Here is a 24774-nt window from a genome sequence, read left to right as displayed (position 1 = left end):
AGATAGCTTCAATACTGGACACTGAAAAAGGAATTCACAGGTAAACAGAGGCTCGGGTGAAATCAGGTACTCTTTGAATCCATAAATGACTGGGTGAAACATCAATGCATTTAGTCAAATGTTTACTATCTATTTAGCATGAACTCAAAACAGCAGATGTATATGCTTTTAGGACTAATGATGGAAAGATAGCAAGCCCCTGGAATTTCTAGTATTAATATGTACATTGAATAATCACTGTAGGATTATATTATAGACATTGTTTCCATCAAAGTGTTTGAAATACAGAAGATCATAGTGTGGGAGATGAGAGAGGGGAGGGGTTTCGGGGAAAGGAGTGACCCTTCTCCTAATTGTGTGTGGCTTGCCAGGGAAGTTCAACCTGAAAGTTGTGTCTGTGCTTTCATCCTGATGCACTGGGAATGGTATATATCTCTGCCTGTAGAATCTGAAAATGGGAAACATGATATGAGCTTATTGGCTCTGAATCAACAAAACATCTGAGCTTAAAAAGTCTCAGACAGAAAGGAAATTATTTGAAGATCTCAGGCATAAGGCATTTGTCATTTTTTTTCATGGTTGATTCCTGAGCAAATATGTTCTTTCTTTCCAGCATTCCAAGGAAACAGGCATTTCCCTGCATAAGCGAATCCTTTGAAGTTATAAAAGCTAATTCTGTCTCAAGTTTAGAATGGCCTCTTTGGGATTGCTGTTTCAGGGATTGAAATTCATGACCTTCTAGATCTGCAAGTGTTGTCTGAGTTGAAGGAAACTGTAAACATTAGGCACTTTGGTTAATAGTTGAAAGGCCTGCTGTAATCAGTGGAGAATACTATAGAGGTTGTGTCTAATTGGTCTGATGGGTTGGACTAGAGAGTTAATTTTGAAGTCGGAATCTGTATAGAGGGATAAAAGGAGTCCGGTCCCTGAGGACATAGAAGAGGAAGCAGAGAGTTTTGTTTTATGTCTGTTCAAACCTCTTAGGAGAAGCACAGGAAAACTGAGATATTGAGAAAGCAAGTTAGTAGTGTTACAAATGAAGCCTACTGGGATTCCTTAGGAATGAGGATTCCCAATGAGAACAGGATAGACGAGACGGCGACAATTTTTAAAAAGAGAAACGGAAACAAATTAACTCTAGAGAAGTCTGAGGGCACCTGGGAGTATGGCGGGCTTGAAAGCATCGTGGATTATCCTATTAAAATAGCGTTTAATCTCCAAATGGAATAACAGGACGAAGTAAGAGAGAAGCAAAGGGAGGAAGAGAAAACAGGAGGAAACATTGCAAAAGAGGAGAATTGAGTGAGCATAAGAGAGATCTGATGATACCAGAAAATCAAGATCCAGAGGTGGTTTGTCATTAAGAAAGTTTCTTTAAGCATGAGTAGGGGGATCAGTGAGGATGGAGATCGAGGATTTTTTTTTTTTTTAAGATGGAGAGTGAAAGCCACTATTCTGAGGGATGAGACTTGAAGACTGACAGGTGAGGCTGGGACACTCAGAGTTGTAGGTTAACAGAGACTGAGAGTGAGGTGAGGCCTTCAGAGCATCTTAGTGTTAAAGCAAATGGGGAGTAAACACGTAGACTAGAATGACGGAGTTAGCGGGAAGGAGGGAGGAGTGACGAAGGAAACCGTTGAGGTATATTCTGGATGGAAGTTATTTGAGCCCCGTTCAGCTAAATGCTGTTTCACACATCTCAGATTACTGGTCCCTTCTCTTGTTCTGACAGTTCGTCGATTTGATAGGTGTTGTCAGCTCCATCTTATTTAGGATTTAGACCCTGAGGAATTTCTCCTGGGATATTCTGCTGCCTTTGTTGTAGTGGGTGTTTGAGCGGCAGGAGGCCGTGGAGCCCTGAGTATGGCTGTACTCTTGGCTTTTTTTTTTTTTCCCCTCACACCAATGGTATTATGATTTGTGAAAGTAACATTTTTACTTCTGTGAATCTTTTCTCTAGTTATGTCTTTTATCACTGTAATTTAGATTCATGGGATAAAGATAAAGATTTAACACCAGTTCGTTCCTATAAAACTAGAAGAGTGAGGTTGACTGAGCATGTATAGAGTATTTGGAATCTGTATTGTCCTAGGCTATGCCCAGGAAGTGCCAACACTTATTTGGTTTTTGTTGTTGTGTTGTTGTTAGTTTTTAATTAATCATTAAAAAAAAACTCTTAGAAAATATTTGAAATAAAGCAATTTTCTACATCCTACCAAGGAAGAAACTGAAGTCCACATAGTCTAGAAAATCCGCCAAGATCACATGGTATAAATATGTGATTGTGTCCACCATAAATAAGGGCAAGTCGGTCCAACTCCAGGTAGGACTTAATGTTTATCCATTTTAGATCCACGCTTATTCTGGCTTCTTAATTAGACTGCTTTTTAATAATATTTTCAAATCTTTTCCCTATGTTAATGTTACGATTTCATTTTATCCTTTTACATATATTTCTACTCTCCCTGACAGCTGCAGAGACATCATAGCTATCTACTCACTTACTGCACCCTAGTAATTTGTGGATTTCTGTGCACAGTGGTGGGGTGTGCATGGGGGAGACCAGGCTGCTCCCTCCTCTTTTCTGGTGGGCCATGTTTGCATTTTATTGCTGCCTTTTTATGTGACCCTCAGCTCAAGCTTTTCACGGTGTCCATTTCTCTCACCACTTTTCATTCATTGCCGTAGGAGTAAATAGCAAACACAACTCCTGACTCACCATCACGGTTATGGCCCTTTTATGGCCCTCACAAATAGAGGAGAAATAATAACACAGCTATTCTTCAAAAATAAAAGTCTTTTAGATGGGAGTTTGAGTAAATCAGAAATTCAGATTTCTTTGACTCTCACCTGAAATGTGTCTCCACTGTGTATTGTACTGTAGTTAAGTGTTCTTTTAAAATAGGCTGCAAGAAGAAAATGGCTCTCTGCCTCTGTTGAAACTCTTGCCAATATTTTCAGGTCTTTTTCTTCACTTTTAGCCAATTCTTTGTGCTTTCAGTGGACATTTGTGTTATTTGTATAAAAACTTAAAAACTGCCATAGGACTTTCTTAAGTTGCTAATCTTTTTTTAAAAATTTTTTGTTGTTGTTGTTGTGATCTCAACTCACTTAACACTGGTCTAAGAGGAGCTGTGTCAATAATAAGGCCTGAAGAGAACCAGTGTAGATATGGTTATTTTGTGCAGCAAATGCTAACATTCACAAGTGCAGTTTTTTAAATTTAAATAATTTATTCAGATTACTTTCAGATTGTTATCCCCTCACTTGTATCTTCCTGTTCCCCACTCCCTCCCTCTTTCACCCTATTCCCCTCCTCTAGACTTGTGACAAAATGGGACTTCCTCCCCACCATATGCTCACAGCCTTTCATGTCTCATGAGGATAGCTTGCTTCCCCTTCCTCTGAGTGCTACCAGGGCTCCCAATCAAGGGGAAGTGGTCAGATAGGCGGTACCAGAGTTCATGTCAGTCAGTCCCTGCTCTCTACACAACTGTGGAGAATGTGCTGTCCATTGGCTAGATCTGGATAGGGGTTCCAGGTTTAGAGCATGAATTGTCCTTTGTTGGTAGAGTAGTTTGTGCAGGTCCCCCTGGGTCTGGATCTGCCAGCCTTGATGGTCTTCTTGTAGGTGTCTAGGGCCCTCTGGGTCCTTCTATTTTCCCATTCTCCCATACATCTCTCACCTGGAGTCCCACTAGCAAGTCCCAGCATCTGTTCCAATCCCCCGCTGAGTGAAGACTCTCAGAGGACATCCATGTTGGGCTATTATAAGTGAGCATATACCATGTGTATCTTTCTGGGTCTGGGTTAACTCACTCAGGACGATCATTTCTAGTTCTATCCATTTGCCTGCAAATTTCAGGATTTCCTTGTTTTTAGTAGCTGAGTAGTATTCCATAGTGTAAATGTACCACAGTTTCTTTATCCATTCTTTGACTGAAGGACATCTAGATTGCTTCCATGTTCTGGCTATTATGAATAAGGCTGCTATGAACATGGTTGAGCAAATGTCCTTGTGTGCTGGAACATCTTCTGGGTATACTTCAAGGAGTGGACTAGTTGGGTCTTGAGGTAGTCCTATTCCCAGTTTTCTGAGAAAGCACCAGATTGATTTCCAAAGTAGTTGTACAAGTTTGCACTCCCATCAGCAATGAAGGAGTGTTCCCCTTTCCCCATATCCTTGCCATCATATGCTGTCACTTGAGTTTTTGATCTTAGTCATTCTGATGGCTATAAGATGGAATCTCAAAGTTATTTTGATTTACATTTCTCTGATGACAAAGGATGTTGAGCATTTTTAAAGTGTTTCTCAGCCATTCAATATTTCTCTGTTAAGAATTCTCTGTTTAGCTCTGAGGTCAACAACTAATAAATGGGACCTCATGAGGCTGAGAAGCTTCTATAAGGCAGAAGACACTGTCAACAGAACAAAGTGACAGCCTACAGACTGGGAAAAGATCTTTGCCAACCCTACATCTGACAAAGGGCTAATATCCAAAATATATAAAGAACTCAAGGAATTAAACACCACCAAACCAAAGAACCCAATTGAGAAATGGGGTTCAGAGTTAAACAAGTGCATTTTAAAGCTGGTTGTGGCCATGTCTCTGCTTGGAAATGCTCACAACTGTATAGCAACATGTGCTGTTGTGTCTCCTTTCATACCCTTCCAACATGCTGCCTTATGCATGTAACTTTTGTGAGAGAGAGAGACTTCGGAGAGGTTGCAGAGATCCTGTAGTAAGTTACAGCTGGCAGGTTTAATGATGCTTGCGCGTTTGCACAGCTGATTGGCAGCAGCCGTGCACTGAAAGCGGATGTCTCAACTTTTACCTGCTGTCTCCTCGCCTCACTTCAGAGTTGGGGCCATTCCATCCACTGAAAATTCACAGACCCTCCTCCCCTTTTCCCAATATACAATTCGGTCATGTTATTTCCTCATCCACTCAGAATTAGTGGTCTTGTCGTAGTTTCATCGGATAGAAATCTGTCTGACACATTTTCCCTCACCTTTATAAATCAAACTCTAAGTTTAACTGACTAATTAGTACTCTAGATTTTAAGATCTTGGTAAAAGAAGAAAATAAGGAAATTTTCTCTAAAGCCTGGCTTTTAAGAACAAAGGAAAACATGCTAGAAATGTACCTTAGTGGGCAAAGAGTGTCTGCCTGAACCCCAAGAAAACAAGAGAGATACTGAGACAGTATTATTTGTTTACCACAGGCATAAAATCTTGGTTTTAATAGTGTTCGCTTAAACGTAAAAAGTAGTAATTTTTATATGACCAGTTTCATTTTTACAAGAAAAGTAGAGAAGAAAATATTGAAGAGACAAAAAAGTTAATTACTAACTAGTTTTTTTAAATCTTTGCAGATATGTGACTTGAGAAGGTGTCTCTCTGTGTGTGTGTGTGTATCTGTGTGTGTGTTTGTGTGTATCTGCCCAATTTTCTAAGTTTTCAGATTCAGTTTCTTTTTGTTTGTTTGCTTTTTTAAAATATATTTTATTAACTTATTCATATTATATCTCAATTGTTATCCCATCCCTTGTATCCTCCCATTCCTCCCTCTCTCCCATTTTCCCCTTACTCCACTACCTTATGACTGTTCCTGAGGGAGATTTCCTCCCCCATATATGCTCATATCAAATCTCTTCTTGGTGGCCTGGACTCACTTTGTAGACCAGGCCTGTCTTCGAACTCACAGCGATCCGCCTGCCTCTGCCTCCTGAGTTCGGGGATTATAGGCATGCGCCACTATGCCCAGCAGATTCAGGTTTTTGTTTTTTTGTTTTTTGTTTTTTTTTTTTAAGAAAAGCTCTTGATGAGCAGGTGCTAAGTAGCTGGGCTGCAGTTTTACATGGGTGCAATAGTGGGAGGGCTCCTCAGCGTGATGACTAGGGGTGTTCCATCTGCCATAAATGAAGTGTGTCATGCTAGTTGTATGTGTTGCCATGCTAGTTGTATGTGTTGCCATGCTAGTTGTATGTGTTGCCATGCTAGTTGTATATGTTACCACGATAATTGTATGTGTTGCCATGATAGTTGTATGTGTTACTACAATAGTTGTGTTCCAAACGAGTGAATCTTGAGTGTACTGGGCCCATATGTGCAGAGACCTTACTACTTAATTCCCTCTTTCACCATAAATGGCAGCAGCCCAGAATGCTTTCCGTTGGTGACCGTGAGGGCTGGCCCTGAAAGGAGAGGCATTTTAGAAGGCTGGCTCTTTTGACTTCTTAATTAAATACTTTGTTCTGTGAACAGCAGCAAAGCAAAACCCTGATATAACCTGCTTCGTGAAACTGTTTTAGTCCTTATTTCAGAGAGTTGACTTTATTCTTGAAGTCAGGCTGTAAGAAAGAAACCATACAATATGGATTTTTTTCTCCCTTAGAGGGATTAAGTTGTGCTGTCTCCCGTGAAAAGAAATTAGATTTCTTAGCAGAAGCTCAGTTTGGTAACTGAATCCTTATGGAGCAGTTTTTATGTCAGATGTTGTGGGTGTCCTGTGTTCTGTAGCACTGAAGGCAGAGTGGATCAGCGTAGCAGGAGAGCCAGGTGAACACCCTGCTTCACCACGGAGCACAGTGCTCAGAAAAAGCTCTGTAGAAAGAAAGCACGTGTGAACTTAGCAAACTGTGTATTCACAGTTCTTTGCTCTGACAACAAAATTTACTATCAGATATTTCGTAGTAGGTATCCATAACCACAGAATTGATACATGGGAGATTTATGAAATATTTTAGTGTTAATTTTATGATTCGTTTAACCTGGACTTAGCACATGGTATGTTTGGTAGGTTTTATGAACTTGGTTAATTATCTTTTATTGCTTATGATTCAAAATACATATTCAGCTTCCACACGTGGATGTTACCTTGGTGGTTATTCTGATTTTCATGCAGCATTCCAGTCGCAATACACACACACACACACACACAACCCTTGTTTCTGATTGGCCCCCAGCACCCATATTTAAATGTCCCATCTCTCCTTTTAATATGTTTGTACATTGTTCTCTCTAAACTTAGACATGTCATGGAACTTTCTAAATATCTGAAATTTGTCTCTAGGTCAGGCTGCTTTGAGCCTTCTTCTTGCTTAAGCTTTGATCTTGGCCCCCACCTTTCGCATGCCCATATAGGCCGGTTCTGGCAAGAATCCCACCAGACCAGGACATGGCATCCTCCCTGCACCTAGATAGCCAGCCACCCTGCTTGCCCTTAGCCTGACTCTGGTCAGGCCAGTCTAGGAAGAACTGCCAACTCCTCCCCTTGTCGTTTCTTGCTATGTTTTCATGCTCTTACTTGCCTGACTTGTTGCTGGCTGTAGTCCATACTTTCCCTACTTGGAACTGAGCCCAAAGTCTCTCTCCCATATTTCAAAAGTCTGGCACCTGTCATCATAGTTTTATCTTAAAAAAAAAATAATATGTCAGGATATGTAACACTTATTTCTGTTAATGCCTTTCTTGGTGTCTCCTTTATTTCATCTCTATTAACTTATTCTTTAGCATCTGTCATAGTGCTATTAATAGTCCCTCAGTCGATAAATGTCACTATGTAGTGATGGAGGAGAGTATTTAGGAGTGCTTTGATCAGGAGGAGTGTGATGACGAGTTTCTGTGTTGACTTTTGTCACTGTGAGAGAATACCAGGCAGGGAACAACTTTGAGAGGACTTGGTGGTCTTAGAGGTTTCTGCCTTGTTGTCTTGGCCCAGTTGCCTTTAGCCTCGTGGCTGGTGGGGTGCACATAATGGTAAAGTGTCCACTGAGGGCAGGGGGCATCCCCAGCATATGTTAGCCAGAGGCAAAGAGTGAAGAAAGGACTGGCAACAAAGCTTTCATGATACACCCACAAGGACATCTTTCTTCCAAGGAGACCCCTGTTTTTCAACAACCATTTTTGTAATAAATGGATAATTAATTGATGAAGTCAGATCCCTTTTATGATCCAATCACCTCCCAAAGGCCAAACCACAACAACACATGATGGCTTAGAGTATGGAGTTTTAGAGCCAAGACACAGGAAATTCTTATTTTTACCTGTATACTTGGAATCCAAGCCTTGTTTTTGCAGGTCAAAAATCATGTATCTGGATTCATGGAGTAAAATCTGCTAGCACACTTGTCTTGAGAATAAGTTTGTTTGTTTTTACTGTCACTGGGTATAGGACACTCCCATTAGAGTAATATCTATCCAATCCATCTCAGAGCCATTGCAACCTCACAGGTTTTGTCCCCATGTGGCTCCCAGGCCCTTACAGTGTGTCCTTCGTCATTCCTTTATGGCTTATCATGGCTGTGGTTACTTTCATTAATAAATGGAAATTCAGGAGTCATTTAACTTTATGAATAGAAGACCCTCCAGGCCCATTTTCCTGAAAGGTAATTATAAACATGTTGTAACTTGGGATTGTTTGGTTTCTAACTTCAGTCATATGTTATAAAAAATATATCAGTAAACCATAACTCACATAAAATGTACTAACAATTACAAATGTTTTATAGGATGCCATTTTTTGGGAAAAGAATTTACAAATAGAAAGTAATCTAGAGGGTGTACACACATGTTACATAGAAAGTAATCTAGAGGGTGTATACACATGTTAAAGGTGTACTACTGAACATTGGCGTTCTTACTAATTTAAATTGCGTCAATATTTTTTCAGCAGATACTGTTATAAATATGTATCAGGTTTTAACTAGGTTACAACTCATTAGTGCCATTCTAAAATATTTACTTTCCAGTTTTACAAACTTTATTAGGAACTACAAATAATAATGGAAGTATTTTTATATTACATATTTTACTCCCAGGACTGTAGAGAAGATGGCCCTGTGGCAAGTGCAAGCTGTGCAAGCCCAAAGACCTGAGTCCAGAGCTGCAGAAACTAAAGCCGGATGTGCTTCTGTCCACATCTGTAATCCTAGCAATGTAGGTGGCAGGTAGAGTCAAGGGACTCCCAGGAAGCCTGGGGCCAGTCACCCCAGTATATTCTGTGGCAAACAAGAGCTCTTATCTTAAACAAATGTGAAAGGCAAGGACTAATACCTAAGGTTGTTCTCCAATCTTCACATGTGCTTTTCCTCCATACACGAACACACACACACACACACACACACACACACACACACACACACACACACACGCAGATAACTAATCCTAAGCACATACCTGCGCTTACAGTCCTTTTAGCCACTGTGTACTGGGTTCTCTCCAGAAAGTGAACTCATAGTTTGTGTCTATTAAGCAGAGAGGTGGTGTGAGGAAGAAGTGAAACACTGTAAATTAAGGTCACCGCTTAGGACCTGCGGCATACAGTAAACACTTAAACAAAAGTATTCAGCAACAGTGTTGCTTTCCAGTTACAAACCCTCCACTCCTACTTTATCCTTGTCTTCTTTTCAGTGCTAGGGATGGAACCTGGAGGAACTTATGCTGCTGGGACGCGATCTGTACTGAGCTACTCTCCAGGACCTGCTTATTTCTAAGTGCTCCACTGTGTTTGAAAGCAGTGCATCCCAAACCAGCCTAACTTGCACTCTGTTCCTACTGCTAGGTTTTGGGAGTAAGACAAGCATATGTTTTTCTTTTGCACACATTATCAGTCTTTTCTATTAATGATCTTTCTTTAATCAGCTTTTCAGCAAAATGCTTGCAAAACAAACCATTTTAAGGGACACTTTTAGCTTGAGGTCGTTCATGGTGCTGCATGGCACTGTTGTAAAGTTCATTTACTATAACAGATTTAAACCTTAGCACATAAGTGTGGCTGTATTTGATAGTATTTTAAATTTCATTTTGAAGATATTTTGATGTTTCCTATAATTCTGAAAGCAGTGCCTTTTTTTACGGGAGAAAAATAAAGACCCCGCCCCACCCTATCCCAAGTCCTCCTGGCTTCCTCCGACCTCAAAGCCTTTTCACAAGGTTAAAGTGAAATAGCCTTTGTTAGTTCTCCATGCATCTTTGCAGGCAATTCCCCAAAAGAAAATACTGTTTTGTTTTGTTTTTTTAATTGGTTGGAACATAAACTGCAGGGGTGTGTGCTGGTGTTGGTCTTCCTTAGCATGGGTAGAGCATACTCTGAACTCAGCATACCCCCATCTTAATGACTCTCCAGGACTGCGCTGAGTGTTTTGCCCAGCTGTTGTAAGAGTGGCTTAATTTCGCACAGGGCTTTTTGGATGGGAAAAGCAAGATCTCTGTGGTGAGCACCAGTCAGCAGTGAGCATTTGGGGACTCCTCAGAACTTTGCAGTGAATTAGAGGTGTGCTCTTCTGTGCGTCTCATCTGCCTTCCTTAGGAGGGAGGCCTATCCTGAGTGGAAACGTGACTTTGCTCTTGCCCGGCTCAGTGTGTGCCCTGGGCCTGGGCCAGGGCCAGGGAAGGCTTTGGCCTGTTAGATGAACGAGAACCAGAAAGGAGGCTTGAAGTGTTGTACGGGTGAACATCAGGTTTTGTGTGCTTTCCATCAGTCCCGGCTCAGGCAACGGCACACTCTGATTTTGATGCTATGGTTACACTTGTCAAGAAGAAAGAAAATAACGTGTGCGTAGATTCACCTTTCATTTTTAGATAGGATTGATATATACTATACAGGAGTTATCTGGAGCCTAAGAAGTAATCCAGGAATGGGGAAGAGAGACTATCAAGAGGTATAGCCATTTCTTTCCTTTCCTTTTTCTTTCTTTCTTTTCCTCCCCCCCCCCCCCCCCTTTTTCTTTTTGGTTAGGGAAAAAGAGGAAAAAAAGGAACTTGCTGAAGATAACAATCCCTTTGAAGTGGCAGCTTGACCTCAGAAAGAGAAAATGTGCTTTCTCCAGAAGTGTGAAATGCAGGCTTTTCAAAGCCCCCTGTGATGTGTTTCTCCAGACAAGTGTGCTTGACAGGAACAGGGAGAGGTCAGAACAGAAGTCCCCACTGCCACTGGTTTTTTCTTCTTCTTCATATTTGGTGATTCTTTGACTTGGCTCCTTTTTATTCTTAATTTTCTGTGCACACAGGCCCATGCATGTCACCTTTTTGAGTGAGTATCACACAGTAAGTTTCAGGTCTCACTCTGTAAGAGTCTGTAAAGCCTCCTGGTAAGGAATCATTTCTAATGAAATTGGATGTTTTCATCAGTCACTGTGGTCATTTTTGTTTCCAGGATGCACTCTAACTTGTAAGCCAGATAAGCCCTTTCTCCCTTAAGTGGCTTTGGCCCTTGTGTTTATCACAGCAACAGGAACTGAACTGGCTTAGCTACCTTTGCTCATCACATCTGGGCTGCTGTTTACTCTCTGATCTCCCAACTAGCTGCTAATCTCCTCAGTGGCTGTAGGTTGCATCTCGCTCTCCCCAGGGGTTCCTAGTGCCTTCAAAGCACCTTCTTCAGAATCCTGAGAAGGTTATAGTCCTTTGCCTTCAAATGGCAGATGGTCAAACCAGATTGCCCTGGTTTGAGATGTACGAAGTCCTCTGAGGGACTCAGGCCTCAGTCCACAGAGAAGATGCTGCTGCCATAGAAAGATGACAAAGAACAGATGCACGTACTCACCTTAACTTTTGCTTCTGTCATTGCTACTGAAGAGAGTTCCATTCAGGCTCCAAGTGCAGAGCAGCCACAGGAGCTAATTGTATTATCAGATGTGTGATACACACTAATGCGTCATCATCACATGTGTGACGCACAGTGGTGCACTGTCAGATGTGTGATGCATGGTGGTGCGTTGGCAGATGTATGATGCACAGTCATGCATCATCATATGTGTGGTACACAGTGGTGCACCGTTACATGTGTGATGCACAGTAGTGCACTGTCAGATGTGTGATGCACTGTAGTGCACTGGCAGATGTGTGATGCACGGAGGTTCATTGGCAGTTGTGTGATGCACAGTGGTACACCATCATATGTGTGGTGTACCGTCACATGTGTGATGCACGGTGGTGCACTGTCACATGTGTGATGCACGGTGGTATGCTGGCAGATGTGTGATGCACAATAATGCACGGTGGTTGTCTTAGGACGTCTGTTTTCAGACCTGAGATGACTGTTCTGCAGAATTTTGAGGAAGTGTTTACTTGATATTTTTGTATAGCTGTCAATTTTGTGTGGAAATTATGAAAAACTGTATCCCTGAAGTATCTGAATGTTCAAAATAATGAATATCGTGAAGCAGACCCAAGGACATTGGTATGGCATTTCTCCTGGATGAACTAACTGCTTGAGGGTTAGACGGCAAGAGGCATTCAGCTAAGAAGCAGAGGGAACTCACACTATCAGAACATTTTGCATATTAATAATAGGGACAAGGGAACATCAGTGTAAGAGCACAGGCAAAGGATGAAAGACAATGAGCCTCCGCCCAAAATCTAACTTTAGCAGTCGCCCATTCTCCTAACCCTTGCCCTCCTGTGTTCTCTGTGCACTCTGATGGTACCTTCTCTTACTCTCCAGGCTGTTCCAGATTAAGGACATGCCCTTGAGGACCAAGATCCGTCCTCAGATCAGCATCTTCCATCAAATCTTCCATCTTTCCCATCTCTGTTCTGAGTGTTTCCTTAACTCAGAATCCTGGCTGTTTGCTGCAGTCCAAATGAATTACAAATTTATGTCTGGCTTAGATTTTTGTACCATCTCCATTGAATGTTTCCAGTCCAACATCTTACCAAGCAAAATTCTTGGAACTCTTATCCATCTTCAAGTTTTTAGTTCCCTTATAGTGTCAACAAACGGCACCTCCAACCAGCCACGTGCTGAAACCAGAAAATTGGGAGCCACCCTTTCAATTTCCCAATGCTCAGTGTTAGTTGGTCTTGACATAGTAGTGGTTTTGCTTTCAGAAGTTTGCTTCCTTTCTGCATTGCTCCTGCCCTGGTCTGAGTGCTAACCTCTTAAGCTGGACCACTGCTTCAGCTTTCTGACCAACCGCTCCTGATGAGAGGTTATTTATTGCAACAAGGACAACTAACCAGCGGCTACACCACTAGGAAATTGTCCACGTCCTCCAGCGGCCAGTAGTTCCTCTGAGAGCAGTGGTGTCTAATAAGCCCCTCCCATCAGTGGAATTAGCTCATGGGAACGAGGGCCACGTTATGTCCAGAAGACAGCATTTTACAGTACTCCTTATCATCCCGACCGACTCTCTCATTCTTTCTGCCCCTGTTTGTGGGGAAAATAGTAGAAGTCATAATTGTAGTAAACCCTTGCCAGCCTGTCACACAGCTTTAAGCATGGTCAGCCCCCTGTCTTATCATCTTGTTTTCCATTTACTCTCCTCTACTGCTATTGAGGAAAAACTCCAAGTACAACTCTTTCACAGGGTATTTTTTTCCCCCTCGAGACAGGGTTTCTCTGTATAGCCTTGACTATCCTGGACTCATTTTGTAGACCAGGCTGGCCTTGAACTCAAAGCGATCCTCCTGCCTCTGCCTCCCAAGTGGGAGTTCTCATATTAGAATACAACTGTGGAGCTGGAGATTGTGGCTCAGCAGTTTAGAGTCGTTGCTGCTTTTGCAGAGAACCAGAGGTCGGAGCCTGCAACTCCAGTTTCAGGGGATCTGATGCCTTCTTTTAGCTCTGAGGATATCTGAATGCACAGGACACACACACATACACACACACACACACACACACACACACACACACACACACACCATACACACGTACACAAATAAAACTATTATGCTCTAACTTGACAAAATTAAGGCAAATATTAATGTCTTAATCATGTCTGGAGCTCAGTGCTACTTTGAAATTTATTTGTTTAGCTTTGTTCCTTCTACAGTGTCCTGTGGTTTGGATTTTCCAGATGATAACCCCGTAGGCATTATTAAATTTGTTGACTATATGCTCTCATTAAGCACTTAAACCTAGATGTCTCAAAGTTGGCCTGGACTTCTGTGAAGGAGCATGAAAGCTCCTACCAGGAGGAACACACTTTCTAGTAGCATCTTTCTATAACCTGTGCAAAGTAAGCTCTTATTACAGCACCTTTATTTATGAGATTTGGAGCTGAAAAGATGACCACAGAGTACACCCATGCTCAGTTGTTTTCTTAGTTTTATTATGTAGTTACCAATTTAAGTATATCTGATATTTTTCCATTGTAGCTATTATTTTACAAAGGATCAAATTGTGCCATTTGACAAGTGGGAGCCTGCTGATGTCCTCTCAGTGTGTCCCACGCATTTGGTTTTCAGGTCATCATGCTGGGCTCCTGGGCTGGAGAGACAAGATCTTTATGTGCAGGCATGTATTGTTACTTATTGTTTGTCCCAAGCACAAACTCAAACCCTCACAATTCGTATCTGTTAAATAAGAGGTCACTATTCAGACTTGATTTAATGAAGGGCTAGACTGTAGGGGAGGACTTGGTATTTTCTGTGTTGGTTCAGAACTTGAAGCAGACGTTAGAACTAAAGGTGACAAGCTTTTGTTTTTGTTTTTTTCAGCAGCAGAAAGAATAACATAATTGGGATGGCCATAGAGGGGTTTGAGTTCCACTAAGACTTTAAAGGGCGGCTTTGTGCATGTCAGTGAGAGTGAAGGGCCCAGGCCAGTGAGGGCCTTACTGTCTTCTGTGAAGGCTTCACTGTCCCCGAGGTTCCTTATCATTGCAATGCTCTGTTGCCTGCTGTTTCCAGGTTATTGGCCTCCTATTCAAAGAATTGGGAATTTTCACTGGAGGAAAGTTACAGTACAGACAGAGTACGGATGCTGTCCTGTCAGAATTGGCAGTGGGCTGTGTGGGTGAGGGTACTCAAGAACACCGATCACTGTTAGGGAATTCTTTCTATGGAACTTGGGGAAAAGGAGGAATTCGTTACTAATGGACTTCATTGGATTGGTTCTCCATTTTGATTGATAGATTAGGTTATAAAATGACTTTTCTATTATATATGTCCTCACAATATATCTGGCTTAATCATGAGACAGAAGATGGTAAGTAGGCCACGCTTACTTGCCCATGCACCCAAAACCAGTTCAGGCCACGTTGGTCCTTCTAGTCTTTGAACTCAGACATGTTGGGGTGATGTACCTGAATGGGGATTGCCTGATTTTGATTGCTGTTGGGACGAGGGTCCTGTCCTGTTGTCAAGGATGTAAGTGAGTGGAATCCATTGCAGGTGAGGGTTGAGGTGCTGATGACCCAAGTGCGCTGTTTGGAGAGGGGTGTGTATGTGCAGTACATCCAGGTCAGGAAACTAGGCTGCCAGATACAATATTACAAGTCTAGGGTGTGCATTCCCCTTAGGCCAATGAGGAGTCCCAGGCACTAAACTATTTCCTATGCTTGCCTTCCTCAGTAAGCCTTCAAAATCCTTTGTTACCCGATTGTAGTTTCAGAGTGGCGCACAGTGGGTCAGCTTTAAATGGTGGGAAGGTTCACAGTTCTTTTTTACTGCCGTGATCATTATTCATATTCAAAACATCCAAGCTAATTTTGTTTCAATGTATTATGAGTTTGTATGTTTGAGAAAACATTTAAAATCATGAATTATGCTTTAGTAGCAACTGCTTGTTTCTATAGGTAATAGTTGCAGATTGAATGTACTCTTTGCTCATTGTATTAAATCTTCAGATTTTGTATTCTTAGTCACATCCTAGTAAGTGGATTTTATACTGTTGTTTTATCAATCTTAGATTTTATTTAAAATTTATTTATTTAAAAAGAAATCAATTTAACAAGAATTAGTACGAGTCTTCTTCCACTTTTGTCTGCATCCTTTGATAGATAATTAGGACAAGGGGCTCCTAGAGTTTACCTTGAAGTTCTAATTATTCAGTTTTTGAGTTATCCCTTAGTGTAAGGTATGGGAGTTAACATTGTCAGGATAAGCCAGAAAACAGTGGTTAAATAGCATTGACTTAGATTCTCATTCACGTCAGAATGAAAATGCATTTCAAAGACAGTAGCAAGGCCCCAGAGTACTTAGCTAACTTTTTAAGTTTTAATACTTGATATATAGCATTTGAACTAGTTTTAAAAGTGATTGTTAATAAGTGAAGCCTGGTTAAGATAGTTTTCCAAATAGTTTTTTATGACTGTGCCCCAAATTTATGAAATCAGCACCAACAGTGGTCTGGCCATACCGTAGCTCTCTGTGACAGCTCTCACTGCTGCCTCTTATAAACACAGCAAACAAAGCCATGTATCTGGCTCCCTGCCTGATGTTTTTCTCAGTACTTTCTCCTGATCCAAGATCATAACGGATGAGGGAGGCGCAGTATATTAAATTCCCTAGGTATATTAAATTTCTTTTAGGTATACTGTTTTAATTTCCTTGATCTCTTCCAGACACAGTTTCTTCTAGGTGTTGGCACCTGAACATTATTTTTCCGATGTGGCCTAGATAACATTTGTAATTTTGTTTTATTGTACTAAGTTATCTAATTAATTTGAAGTAGCCAGCAGAATGGAGGACCTTCAGACTTTCCTTGAAGAATTATTTGTGTGCATAGAAATTCTCTTTAAGCATCATCTTTTGAAACCAGAAACTGCACCCTGAGCACAGTGGGGACTCCCTCTTTCTAGGCTTTACAGAACTAGAAATAAACTAATGAATGGATGGGTTAAAAAAAAAAAAAAAGAAAAGCAGCCAGGCAGTCGCTTTTGTTTGAAAATCGGGCATCTTAAGCTCCCCTCTCACAGGAGGATTTTGTATCTACAAGTGTAAAGGGGCACATGGAGTTGTGGGCACCGTTTCTGAGGTTGGAGTTTTAGGGCTGTGGTCAGAATCTGTTTGAAGCTGGATCCTACTTCAACATGGCTCTGCCTGACCACCTGGTATATGCAGGTCTCTGTGAATAGAGTTCCCCCAATACCTGTTTATGCAGCTCTGCCTTGTGCTGCACTTGGCAACTCATTCCTTGTGACATACAAACCAGAGTAGAGCATTGAGTTACTCATCCTTTGGCTTGGATTGCATCTCACAGTGAGGCCATGCTGGTAACGGTGGCCCTGTCTGGAGGATAATGCCTCCCCGTGAAGCTTATAGCAACCGGAGGCAAAGCTGGCAGTATATTCAAAGGAATGTTCCATGGCAATAGTAACACAAGTTAAAGCATACTTTTTTTCACCAGGTTATTTATCTGAATTAATGTTCCCACTGGCAATCAAACCTTGATTGCCTTTTATTCATTAGCTTTTGATTTAATTAATATGACTTGTTAAAGAAGAATCCTCAATGTTTTTCTGTAAACAGCTCTGATTTATTGATTCAATTTGAATTTTGTGTTTATTTAAATCAAGGTTTGAATTACATGTTTTAAGCTCTCATAATGTAGTTAAAAACTTCAAGATAATTAGAAAATATGACATTATTTTTTAAAGATAGCATCTTAATTTGATACTTTTAAGAAGTGAAATACATGCATGGCTAATAGCTTAGAATTTTCAGCACGTCAGATAATAGTGCTAAAGTTTTAAGATATATATGTATATGTGTACACATATATATGTACAAAAATTAGAACATTAGAAAATTCCATATTATTCTTCCCAAAGATCTTTTTACAGAATGGTTGAGCCTGTGACTTAACATTTTTTCAGGACTTTGAAATTGAAGGACTCAGCAGTTGATGAGTGTCCAGACACGTAGAGAAAACCTAATTAAAAAAGGAGAAAGTCATGGTGACGCAGGTTAAAGAGCAGTTTGGTGATCAATATGACTCTTAGTGGGAGCTCGTGAAGGCACTGGGGGAGAGAGGGTACTGGTTAGTGATTGGTGCTCAGGCCATTGAAGGATTGTGAGTGTTTTGCAGTGAGTCTGCTGGATGCAAAAAGGTTAATTAATGAAATATTCTCTAAATTCTGAAGCTTCCATGAACTGAACATTGTCACCATATGCATAAAGATCAGAGAGACTTCACCTTTATTTTGGAAAACACACACACACACACACAACAACAGCACAATAAAAACAACAACAAAAACCAAAAGGAAAATTAAGAAATAGCCAAGCCAAACATGAATGAAAATATTGGAAGCTTTATAAAATTTTTCCATGTCTCTGAAAATGTTGGAAATAATAGGCTTTACCTTATTTTAGATTTATTTTGCATCAATGAAAGGGAAAGTCTCCAGGAATCAACAACGTCAGTATTCATTCTACAAAATATACTCTGTGTCCAGAAGGTTCTGGATACTGGATACACAGCAGTGAACGGAGCAGTCCCTTTATTTCCAGAGCTTATAATATAGAAATTCTAAAGACATTTTTAGTTTCGTATGATATGATATCTAAAACATCAATGTTAGCAACGACTGACAGGATCAAAGCACACCAAACCCACTAACATTTGGGGCTGGAAAGGGGGCTCAGAAGACAAGAATGTTGGCTCTTCCAGAACACCCGAGTTGCCTTCCCAGCCACTCACACGGTAGCCCACAGCCGTCTGTAGCTCCAGGTCCGAAGTGCTTTGACATCTGATTCTGGCTTCCTCGTGCAGCACACACAGATGTGATGAACATGCTTACGTGCAAAACACTGAGGCACATTAAAGAAAATAAAATATTAAAAACCAACCAACCAAACACCTTAGCATCTTAACACTTGAAGTTTTGGTTCCTGGAAATTGTAAAAGTGTTATTCAGTGAAACTGGTTCTTCTAGTTATAGATGATAAATTCAAAGGACATGTTGTTGTTGTTGTTGGTGGTGGTGGTAGTGGTATTTTGTTTTGTTTTATCACCACGTAATGAGGTAGATTGGTCTTTGGGGGTGCTCAGAGAGATTCTGACCCTGTCGGTCACTGTTCTATTGCTGTGAAGAGACGCTATGAGCAAGGCAGCTTTTTAACTGTCCAGTTAGTTAGTCTCTCATTATCATCATGGTGAGTTAAGGGTGCCAGGCATCACACTGGAGTACCTGAGTGCTACATGCTGACCCACAAGCAAAGAGAAGGAGAGACAGCCTGGGACTGGCATGGGCTTTTGAAACCTCAAGGTCCACTCCCAGTGATGTACTTCCTCCGGCAAGGCCACACCTACTCCAGCAGGCCACACCTCCTAATGCTACTCTTTCAAATAGCTCCACTTCCTGGTGACTAAGCATTCAAATATAGGAGCCTGTGGGGGCCATTCTTATTCAAACTACCTAGCTCATTGACTTTAGTTGTTTTTCAGGAGTGTTAACTCAAGTAAAGGTTCTGTGGCTTTCAGTATGCTAAGGACTAGTCTTGTTTCACGGTCCAAGGGCCCCTTTGAAGGGCCTTTAGAAGTATGAGATCCGTACTCCAGAATTCAGTTCCTGGGACACATAATTTACTGCTTCTCAAAGGAAATGGAAAGCTTTGCGGGAAGAAGGTGGTTGTGTGTGTGTGTGTGTGTGTGTGTGTGTGTGTGTGTGTGTGTGTGTGTGTGTGTGTTTTATGGGTGAGAGGAAAATGTCTGTAAATGAGAGGAAAATTCCAAGGCATTCCTGGAATCAGTTACTGCCTCCTGCGGGAGCCACTGATGAGCTCAACTGGGCTGAGAAGTCTGTGCAGATGTCAGCTCTGACTCTATCTCAGCCTCCATCCCTGCCAAAGGCTCCCTTCCTTCCCAAGCACAGAAGGAAGATCACTGGCTCTGTAGCCAGCAAAGCCCCACCTGCAGTCATCTGTTGATGTGTGCACCTGGGTACCCAGGGCACCAGCAGGTTTATAAAAGTCAAGGAGATACACTCAGGAAACGAGGTTGCCAAGCAGAAAATCCTCAAGGCTGGCTTCACATCCTGAGTTCTGGGAGAAAGCCTGCACATGCTGGAGCCTTGTGACAAGATGTCCATATCCCATAAGTCATACCAGTTTGAGTGGCGTTTCAGGGGACTCAGGGAGAAGGGCCACCTGGCAGTTGGACTGTGATTAGCACTGTGGGTTCTGGGTTTCCCTTCTGGGGCAGTTTTTTGAACAAGCATATGTTAGTTAGAAGCTGTGACTTTCAATTTTTATTTTAAGGACATTTCAGACTCAGACACAGCATTCTCTGGGTCACATGAGCTCTCCATTTTGGTTCCTCTGAGGAGTTCTGGTAGCAATCAAAATGTTAATAAGAAGCTATGTTTGACCTATCAGATTAGCAAAGCTAAGCAATGGTGATGAAGAGAAGACCAAGGGAAGAAACAGGACCTGTCATTGTCACTAGAGGAAAGGGAAATTGGCTTCTGCTATGTAGTATAAAATCTGAGTTTTCATCAAAAATAGTAATTAGAGTTGCATATACATTTTGACCTTGCAACTCCATTTTTAGGAATTTGTGGCTCACATTTTTAAAAATATGGGTAAAATATACAAGGATATTTATTACCATAGAAACAGAAAATTGTGAATAAACTAAATGCCTATCAATTGAAGACTAGTATGAAATAATGTTACACTTATAAAAGGGAATGCAATATACAGTGTATTATGTACCAACATTTCTATATGTGTTTTTGCACTGTGCATGTGTATATACACACATTTGTCAATATATGTATGTGACACAAGCATCTACATATGTACTTTATGTATAACTTTGGAAGGTCTATAGACCGGAGAGTATATCTGAGCAGTGGTGAGTGCTGGCTTCAGAAGTTAGGAGCTGGGTAGCTGAAAAAGGAGCTCAGGACCTTTTGTTTTTTATTAAATACTTTTTTAAAATTTTTTTTACATTTTAATGTCTCTTTTGAACAAGGCATTCTAATGAACAAGGCAACCAAAGAAAATATTCCACCAGGCCTAGTAAAAGTAGAAAATAAAGCCATCAAGAGGACCGGAATATGCCTTTGATGCTGATAGTTGACAGAACTGACTGAATAAAATATTATCTCCATAGTGTATCTAACTCTTGATTGGAGCTGACACACATGCAGAAAGTGTTTAAAAGAGCCGTCTGCTTTTATATTAGTAATAGTGTATTCATCAAGTTGCTGATCATTTTTAACATAAACACAGTCGGGTCAAATATAGTTTTCAGGGCCACTTATTAAAAAGAACAGGGCCGGGTGGTGGTGGTGCATGCCTTTAATCCCAGCACTTGGGAGGCAGAGGCTACTGGATCGCCATGAGTTCGAGGCCAGCCTGGTCTACAAAGCGAGTCCAGGACAGCCAAGGCTACACAGAGAAACCCTGTCTCGAAAAAATAAAAACAAAAAGAACCCCCCCCCCAAAAAAGAACAGGAAAGATGGAGTGTCGGGGTGAGGGTTACTGAGAAAGAAATGAAGGGGGCATGATTGTCAGGTTTCTGTCCTTGGGATTAATGACCCTATCCAAGACTTAAGATGCAGCTTTGAGAAACAAAGGAAAATGTTCTTTTCACTGCTTTGTTTTTAATTAAACTGAGAATTATTGTCAGGTGTTTTTGTTGAACTCTAGTTTCACTGCGAGGAAAAGACTATGTCACCGAATCACCAGGTTCAATCTTAGCCTATTTTAACAATGAGAATGGTGTGATGGTGCAGAGTTCCCAGCCTTGCTGAAGTCAAAATGGCTACGGCAATATAACCAAGCCACTGACATGCCTAATGAAAAATCGCATAGAACAGAAATCTTAGGGAGCATAATCCGAACCAAAAGAGACATGTTCAGTTTCATCTGTGCTTTGGTTTCCTGCAGGGTAAACGGGAAGCTGGTGGCCCTGAAGGTGATCAGGCTGCAGGAGGAAGAGGGCACGCCTTTCACAGCCATCAGGGAAGGTAGGCACTCTGACCTTCTCTCTTTGATTCTGTGCTCATGTGGTGCTCATAGCAACGTAAGTATTCTACATCTGCAGTCACGCTGAGCTTTACAGTTACACTGGGAAAAGTTTCCTTTGATTGTAAAAATACAGTGCCTTCCACAACCATACCCACTCCTATTTAAACAAGTCAAGACCACCTTTCTACATTCAGATTTGTCGGGGGGGGGGAATTGATAGTGGGGGTATCTAGGCAAATGAAGAAATGAAGAATATTTTTATGTCTGAGGGTTTTTTTTTTCAGCACTGCTAAAATATGTCTCAGTGACATTTTATTCAGTATTCATGATTTTAAAAGGAAATCGTGAAAATGAAGGCGTGTCCTTACCTTGTAGCGCCTTTGACTTTCTTCTTTCTGGCTTCCATTGTTCATATCCGTTACTTTGCACTGGTTGTCTCATTCCCTTTATGCATCAGTATTACTTATGTTGCAATATTTCCCCACTGTTATTTTTTTTTCTGAAAGTCCTCTTGTTATGTAGTAGATTCCACATATAAGGAATTATATAAATATGTCTGTCAGATATACTGGGCCAGAAGGCTGAAGATTATATCCCAACATAATAGAGAGTTTTGGGTGACTGCTCAGGTAGCAAACTGTCTCTGTCATCTTCTCATTTGGAAAGCTACTAACCTGCACTCCTGGCATACTCAGGTAATCAAGCTTATTCCTTCTCAAGTCTCTGATGGAGTTGAAGACCAGATAGTTTACTTTTACAGTTAAGCTTAGTTGTTTAGGGGTTAAGATGTTTTTAGGTCTAGATAGATGTTTTAAGTTGATAGAGATGAGATATGATAGATACTGATTTACATTCAGAATTTTAGAGGCACCAAGATAGGAAAGATGTTTTCTTCAAGGCTGCCAAATACAAATAGCCAAAACACTATGCATGGAACATTTATATAATTCCTGAGTGTTTCATGGTTCTTCTTGCTATATGTAGTTTATTATGTGTGTGTGTAATAATATAAATGCATATGTAAAAATAATAAAAAATATTTTAAAAATTTATCTGTCTTTTGCCTTGTTCATTTATGCATAGGAGGGTTTCACTTCTTGACAAGCCTCAGCTTATTTGTGGAAATTTTACAGTTCACTATCAGAGCTGGAGAGATGGATCAGTGGTTAAGAACACTGACTGCTCTTCCAGAGGACCTGGGTTTAATTCCCAACACCCACATGGCAGCTCACAACTGTCTTTAACTCCAACTGACACCCTAACACAGACATACCTGCAGATAAAACACCAACGCACTTACAGTAAAAATAAATTTAAAAATGCAGACTCCCTTTGCCTAAGACTTTTACTCTCCCATCAAATAGACCAAATCTTTGCCTTACGCTGATCCAAATGACATGCCAGTGCTTTGCCACTTAGTTTTGTGAAGGTTTTGACAAATTACATGTACTCTGTCCTTATGTGGTTTGTTTGTCATTTGATGATGATGATGATCTTCCTTCTTCTCTTCCTCTTGCTCTTTCTCTTTGTTCTAGTTAGGGTTTTTATGGCTGCGATAAGACATCATGGCCAAAGGCAGTGCTGTGGGGGAAAGGGCTAATTTTTCTTATGCTTTCATATCACAGTTCATCATTCAAGAAGGTCAGGCAAGGAGCTCAAGCAGGGCAGGAACATAGAGGCAAGAACGGACGCAGAAACTATGGAGAAATGCCGCGTACTTTCTTCTCAAGGCTGGCTTAGCCTGCCTTCTTTTACAATCCACTGAACTGCTCAGTGTTGACATCATCCCAATGGGCTGGCCCTGCCCACATCAATCCTTAGTGAAGAAAATATATCACAGGCCAGTAAGGAAGTGGCAGCTTTTCAGTTGAGCAACCCTCTACCAAAAATGACTCCAGCATGTGTCAGGTTGCCCTGAAACTAACCAGCGTACTCTTATTCTTCAACTCCTGTTCATGTCCACTTGCTACCTCATTCTTCCGGTCATTTCCTTTCAGTTTGACTTGGTTTTTTTCATTACCATTTAGCTGAAACTTCTTAGAAAGTTTATCCGCTGCCTCTGTATTATAAGCCAAACATTCACTTTTCTGGGTTCTTTTGTCTAACCTTTTAGCAGATTGCACATGGTTGAAAAGATCTTTTCTGCAACATCAGAGATTCCAGGCAGGTTGGCTTTTTGTCTCTTTGCCCTGTGCTGCCATTTGAGTTTGTAGGGTCTGAGGAGAGAGAAAAGCCTTCTTTTCTCTAATAAGCCCTCATTCCTGGTAATTTCCCCCATTCCCTAAGTTTAAAAAGCAGGTAGAAGCTGTTGACTTCCATACATGGGTTCATTTAGCTAAGACTCTGCCTACTTGGGATTTCCCTTTGAATCCAACAATCTCTAAAAAGAATAAGTTATCACCACCAGGCAAGGCAGGTATAACAAATTACCTAAAACTTGTATCTAAACTTAATTCTGGTCTGTCACATCCCATCAATATTCTCTGTACATGAGTAATGGTGATGCCCAGTGTTGCCTACCCATATTAGCCAAAGGTAGCTCTGTTGGTTACATCTCTAACGGATAGCTCAACTCTGGCCACAGCTGATGTACGTCTCCTCCCTGTACCCCAGACATTGTCAGTTCTTCCTTGGATTGCTTCAGTAACTCTTACATTATACTCCCTACTTCTTTGCCATTCTTATTACTTCTTCTCTACTTTGATACTGCTATCATAATACTACTAAAAATGTAAGCCATGTTTTATTAATTCCCCCTTTAAAGACCCTTACCAAGTTCTCTGGCTCCCTTTCTTTCAACTGTTTCATAGTGTCCTGTCTCAGGGCCCTCATGTGCACTCTGCCACTGTCTAGAATGCGTTTATTGGCTCCTTTTAGATTCCAGCTAGAAACTCAAATGTTCTTGTCTCAGAGAAATTTCCTTTGGCTGCCCTGTCTGAAATAGGAGCTAATGTAATCTAACTCGCCTTTATGCAGCTCACCATGCCGATAACACTGATCATTTCCATTGTAGTTCTTCCTGGAATGCGAAGCGTTTCCCCCTGCTCTGTTCATATGTAGAGTTTTAATGAGGTTAGTGACCTTGTCTGACACCACCCCCGACCCCCAGAACAGCTATTGA

At 41.1% G+C, this 24774-nt stretch overlaps 1 protein-coding gene across 6 annotated transcripts in view; it reads left to right on the top strand.

The window, feature by feature from the left end:
• The window catches only part of CDK14 (cyclin dependent kinase 14), a 540806-nt gene that overhangs the window by 163283 nt on the left and 352749 nt on the right, over window positions 1–24774 (top strand). For all 6 annotated transcript variants that reach the window (XM_084786935.1, XM_084786933.1, XM_084786934.1 and 3 more), the window contains one exon: window positions 21573–21652. In XM_084786935.1, coding sequence (XP_084643061.1) covers window positions 21573–21652 — 80 coding nt within the window. The remainder of the gene's footprint in view (window positions 1–21572; window positions 21653–24774) is intronic.

Source organism: Acomys minous, assembly GCF_964271855.1.
Source record: "Acomys minous genome assembly, chromosome: 6".
In the NCBI taxonomy this organism is placed as follows: Eukaryota; Metazoa; Chordata; class Mammalia; order Rodentia; family Muridae; genus Acomys; species Acomys minous.
Note: the sequence above shows the minus strand (reverse complement) of the source record. Positions and strands in the feature narration are given on the sequence as shown.